Here is a 6,000-nt window from a genome sequence, read left to right as displayed (position 1 = left end):
GTTTATTGCGGGATGGCATGGTACGAATAAATCTTGAAATTATTTTTACTTGCTAGTAATTGCTATCTAATAAAATATGTTCGATTTCGCGCGAGTAAAATATACAAAATTGTGTGTGTGCAAATTATGTTGTTATCTAAAATCATTTTATCGTTCCGTAGGTGAGCTTCGTCGTGTAGTTATACCTACTGCGCCGAGGCTGTCCGTGTTTTTTCCAAAATGATTGACTTTACGATAAAGACATTAGATTCAAAGGATCACCCCTTTTCTGTGGACGATGATGTAAGTGCTACATGATAAGCAGTGAGATTTATTAGTAGTAAGAATGTGTGTGCAACAATGGTGTGCGCAAGCAATCGATACGATACATTAAAATATGTATACTCTGTATCATTCAATGCGAATTTGCTTTTTTTATGATACCAGGATGCATCTCTATCTACGCGACGTAGTCCTAGGTACTAAATCAATCTCTTAAAAGGAATAGTTGCGTTAGTTAGCCTTTACAAGGAAGCTACTGTGAAAATCGATAATTCTGACAATATATTTTGACAAACCAAATTTACTAAGATCAAGAAACTTGAAGCGTGAATTCATCAGTAATGTTGAAATGCTGTTTGTAATAAAACAAATCAACATTTAAACAGACACAATCTAGTAGGGAAATGGTATTGTTCTGCTAACATATCCCACGGTCAGCCATTCTTGGGTGTGTCAATGTAAGCTGAAACCTCACAAGTGTGACGTCCGCGGTCTGATTCCTCAGAATGGTGATAGGAAGGTACCAAGCAACTGAGCTTTGTGGTCTTATGCTGCCATTGTAAACTGATTGAGAGCATCATTTTGTTAAAGATTTGTATACCAATCTCGTTAATTTTTATGGAAAACTGTTCAGTGGCTTAATGGTAACCGATTAAAATTACCTTTCATAGAATGGGAGGAGGGAGGAGCCGATGGCTGATGTGGGGCAAAGGGGTAGCATTGGAGTATTCACATATTGTTAGCTTGTGTATGCTGAGTTGGCATTTAGCGAATTTAATGTAGTTGCATACTTCTGTGAAGTTTGATGCAACTTTTTTGCTTTATTCTATTACGCAGCCGCAGCTCAAATGTAGAGAGAGAATTAAAAAGCTTGTATTGAGGATCACATTAAATGTATAGGTGGAAATATTGAATTTGTTTGAATTATTAGTAGGTAGATTAATGAGATTCAGATTCATTGATTCAGCAAGTCTTTGATTTGCTTGTATAATAAATGAATGGGATGATTAAATTTCATAAATTCTGAAACATGTATTTTACCATTTTAACTTTGAACCTTAGGACCAACTTTTAACAATATAACTTGAAAAATTAACAACTTTTCTAAAACCTGTCATACCTTATTAGTAAAGAGTATGAAAGTTTGTATAGTAGACAGTTCACATCCCTTTACTTTAAACTTAAAGCCAAAATACTTATTTTGTTTAACTACCATGAAATATAGAGGACTACAATACGAACTTTCATCTCCTATTTGACATCCTAACATCTTTATTTCTCGTGGGTGTTAACATTCTAAAGGGAGTTAGCGAGAATATTTCAACTTTCTGTGTGTTTTTAACATACATATTATCATCATACTAGCAAATAGCATAGCAATTGCAATTACCATGCTAAGACTTATGAATTTAAAAGTATAAAATTTAATTAACACCCCCTTTACCCCCTCTGCTGGAGATGCATATCTAATAAATGCAAAAGTTGTAAGAATGGATTAATTGTGGATTAACACATTGGCTACTTCCTATCCCAAATAATATACGGTTAACATGGGTTTATTAAAAACCAATATGAACCAAAATAATTGTTCCAAATTAAGATTTTTTTTACTAGTTTAACCTTGTTGCATTTGCAATAAACAATAAATTCCTTCAAAACTATGCTAACCAAAAATACTTGGTATAGATATGATGTATTTAAAACCTTTTCTTGTTTAAAGCAAACAAAGATGAATTCATTTCCAGAAAATGCCACTGCAAAAATTGAATGCGAAAGTAATTTCAAGGCAAAACGTAGTATGTATCAGCAAAAGCTGCTTAGTCTATTGTTTTATTTACAACTAACTGTTGCTGGCGTCTTCGTCCATGTGTGTTTTGTTATTAAAGCATGTTAATTTGAGAGATTTGTGGCAGTAGCAGTGGCAAACAATTTTAGATTGTTCTAGGTAAGCTATGTTAACGGGAGTAAGTAAAGAGATAGGACCCACTTTGGAGGTTTGAAGAAGAATTCAATTTACCTAGGTATTTTTTGCAAGCTTTTTTCACCTAAAGTGAATAGTTACCGTTATATTAAGATACAGAATTGTTGACCTCTTAGTTGACACAAATAGGTATCTACAGATATCTACTAAAATACAGATTCTGTAAAAATCATTTAAATTAGGTGTAGTTGTACCAATAATTTAAACTTGTTTATTCTTGTATAAAAAATGGGGTAGAATTTTTAAAATGAACTTTTTCAATTAAGTCTAAAAGATCTGTATTGTTAAGGATGTGATCTGGTAATCAGGATAAGTTCAAATATACAATATTTGAACGTATCTTTTGTGATTTTTACTTTAATCATACAAATATTGTTGTGCAAAGAAGTTACTTTTGTTCTAATAGATTACTGTGGGGCAACTTAAGGAGAAGGTGCTTGAGCAGATGGGCATTGAAATTGGCCTTCAGCGTCTTATATTCTGCGGCAGAGTGCTCCAAGATGAAAAGAAGTTGAAAGAATATGGTAGTCACCGCTTTTATTACTACTGACACTGTATAATAATCATAGTATTATAGTTATAAGCGGTGGCGTGCACTACATACATGCATAAAAGCACTGCATACCCAAATTGTTTTATATAACTCGTATTGGAGGGGAATTTTTCCTTGTGCCTGCTTTATGCATACCCTGGTCAAAAACCCTGTGCACGCCACTGGTTATAATACTAACAACACAAATAATTTATAGTTAATAAAACACTTGTATTCACTCCATTAAATGAAACATACTTTATTGTCTTTACTTTATACTTTACATAATTATTTACGATACAGATTGCATCAGTTGTTATCTTATTTAATATTTTAGCTGTCAAAGGAAAAGTCGTCCATATGGTGCAACGTGCTCCACCAGGTGTAGAGGGCCAGCCCATGACCTTTCGGGACAGAGATCGGGATCAGGTAAGTGAAAGGGAAAGGACGAATACATTTACATCTCAGAGTAGCATCGTTATGTCTGTGCCAATAAGCTTTAGCCCAGTCCATTTCAACCCTGTAACTCAACAGCAGATAACGAGACTACTGGCAAGTACTCTTAGCAAGTAGGACATATCTAACCCTCGTGTTTCACGATGTTAAAATTGTAGAATAGACTGGAAAAAAACAAGGCCCGGCAAGCTGTGTCGATAGAGGCACACCGTGGTACTACAAGGGCAAATCAGGATAAAGAAAGATACTAAAATACAGTAGATATCAAAAGTTATATCATGAATAAATTAGTGAATAGTGAGAACATGAATTTAATTTAGTTTGTTGTCTTGATTTGTTTTATAATAATTGTAATGTCACTCGGACGTTTAAATTATGATTGGAAAAAGGAGCTGAAATATCTATGCTTAATTTTCAGATTTTATTGATTTTTTCAAATCAAATTAAATTTCATATTAATTTTAGAGTTTGAGTACTACTATAAAAATCTAAATCAACCTGTTTTCTATAGTCAATGGCTGCTACAGTCCAGGGAATCGAGATTGAAGAACATCCTGGCCCTACGGCGACGCGTTTTGAGTTCCTTCGCCGCCTCATCATGGAGATAAGGGCGAACCTCGATGCTCTAAGAGCAAACGAAAGCGATGTAAGATAATTAAGTATTATTTAACAGGGAACGCGAAGTCTCAGGTCTCAGTTTAATATCTCCTAATATAAAATATATATTAACGTATAATGTAATTTGTAATCAACTCCGATTTTATTTAATAACTTTCGAGTTTTAACAGGATCAGCCGGTAAAAGAGCCAGCTAGCAATCGAGATAGATGAAGATTTTTTTCTTTCAATATTTTATATAATATTTAGGGGTTTTTAAGGTTCCAAGAAAACCGAACCCGTATAGGGTTTGGTGTCTTACTGATGATAATATAAACCATATTAAATTTCTCCTATGTTCTACTGTGCTCAATAGTGAGACATATAGTGATGAGTTTACAAAGAAACTGTCTTGTTAAAAGTTATCCTGTCCAAAAGAAATTATATATATTTTCACAAAAAATATTATGTTATGTTTCCTTCCAAGGAACCCTCAGTGTGCGCGTTTTACTCGTTTTAGGCTCGTTTTTCAGGAATAAATACCGATTACTACTTATTTCATTTGATAAAACATTTTTATTTCAACTATTATAAAACAAAAACGAAAATTGACTATGGACCTGAAGAGATTGCGGATATGTGCAACGTATACTTTTATTTTTATTATACTGTCTTAGGAACCACCAAATTATCCAACTGATGATCCACTGGAAGCAGCAAGTCGATTACCACCCCAAGGCGTTCATCCCAACGAGGTGACATGTCACATCCACAACCGCCCACTCCTTCATCAGGTTGATCATAGACACGTTTATTTGCTAAAGAATGGTTGATTGCTGGCACAATGCAGTACTTCGCAACATAAAAGCGTGCACAAATAACGAACAGATCCTTTTGTACTTGTTCAGTTGTCGAGATGACCTTGCGTGATATATTCATAATGGTAACAAAATAATGGATCGACACACTTCAAAGTCCTTTTGAATAATGTAGTGATTTGAGATTCAATCTTTTCGTACAAAATAGTTTTGCGAACAAAGAGATATATTGCCATAAATAAATATTCTAGCACGTAATAACTGAATTGAAATTATACTTTCAATAGTTGTTAGTCATGATGGGGCATATAAAAATACATAATAGCGGTAGTGGTAGTTTAAAATCTTACTTTTACAGATTTTACCTATTGCTCTATCTATATGGGCGTGACCACCTCAATGCAAGTCTGTTACGTTAAAAGCTATGGCCCGGGGAATCAATACCTGCACCACCCACTACCTCCCACCCTCCCGCCTTCCCACTCAACTGCGCGTCCCAAGTGCATTATTGATATCAGCATGAGCGGGGTGATGACGCACTTCGGTTACGAATCTAGGGCATCCGTTTTGAGCTTATTGCTACCTTACCAATCTTCAATAAATAATAAACGATCACAAAAACACTGACGTAAATCTCGATTTGACTTATGCCTAGTAAGGCATAAGTCATATCGAGATTCAATCATTCTCAATTAAATGGCATAGTTTAAAAAACAGTAATAGATTTTATGAGCCGTTGTCACGTTTAGTACGGTTTATTACCGTATATTTTCCTTGGATAAAAAGTAGCATATGTCACTCTCCGTCTTTTCAACTAACTCAATGCTAGAGTTAAGTCGATTTGCTTTGCTGCGTAGTTAAGGCGTACAGTAGGGGCAAACAAAAAGAAACAAAAACCCTTTCGCGTTTATAATATTAGTAAAAGAAAATCACGCGCTTTTAATTGCAAGTATTGCATGTTTGTGACGTTTCATAAGACGAACATAAGAAGCCAGTAGGTATGTTCTCGTTAATATTATCAACCAATCTTTATCAAGTGTGGGTGCATGGCTTCAGAGTTGCAGTGGAACTACATTTAAAGAATAAACGTCGGTATTAAATCGGTCGAGTCCGGTGGACCTTCACTTTCATCAAGTTGATCTTTCGAAAAGAAATCGTAGGATGATGAGTTCGGTAATTCACTGGTATGGAAAAAAAAGATTCACCCACGAAGTCGAGGTGGGTGGTTAATGTCCATCGGTGGATGACAAATTTCGCCTTAGAAATATCTTACTGAAATTTCACGATTGCTTAGTTTAATCTTAGCGAAGTATACTCGTACTTAACGGTTGTGAATTTCGTATCCAATCGACACTG

At 34.8% G+C, this 6,000-nt stretch overlaps 1 protein-coding gene across 8 annotated transcripts in view; it reads left to right on the top strand.

The window, feature by feature from the left end:
* The window catches only part of LOC120636345, a 30,744-nt gene continuing 24,744 nt past the window's right edge, over positions 1-6,000 (top strand). For 7 of the 8 annotated variants that reach the window (XM_039907782.1, XM_039907784.1, XM_039907783.1 and 4 more), the window contains exons 1-6: positions 1-20; positions 162-282; positions 2,649-2,766; positions 3,112-3,203; positions 3,742-3,876; positions 4,504-4,620. In XM_039907782.1, the coding sequence (XP_039763716.1) occupies positions 220-282; positions 2,649-2,766; positions 3,112-3,203; positions 3,742-3,876; positions 4,504-4,620 (525 nt within the window). In that variant the 5' untranslated portion in view covers positions 1-20; positions 162-219. The remainder of the gene's footprint in view (positions 21-161; positions 283-2,648; positions 2,767-3,111; positions 3,204-3,741; positions 3,877-4,503; positions 4,621-6,000) is intronic. The other variant, XM_039907777.1, reaches the window with a different exon arrangement.

Source organism: Pararge aegeria, chromosome Z, assembly GCF_905163445.1.
Source record: "Pararge aegeria chromosome Z, ilParAegt1.1, whole genome shotgun sequence".
NCBI classification, from domain to species: Eukaryota; Metazoa; Arthropoda; class Insecta; order Lepidoptera; family Nymphalidae; genus Pararge; species Pararge aegeria.
This window is presented reverse-complemented; position numbering and strand designations above follow the sequence as displayed.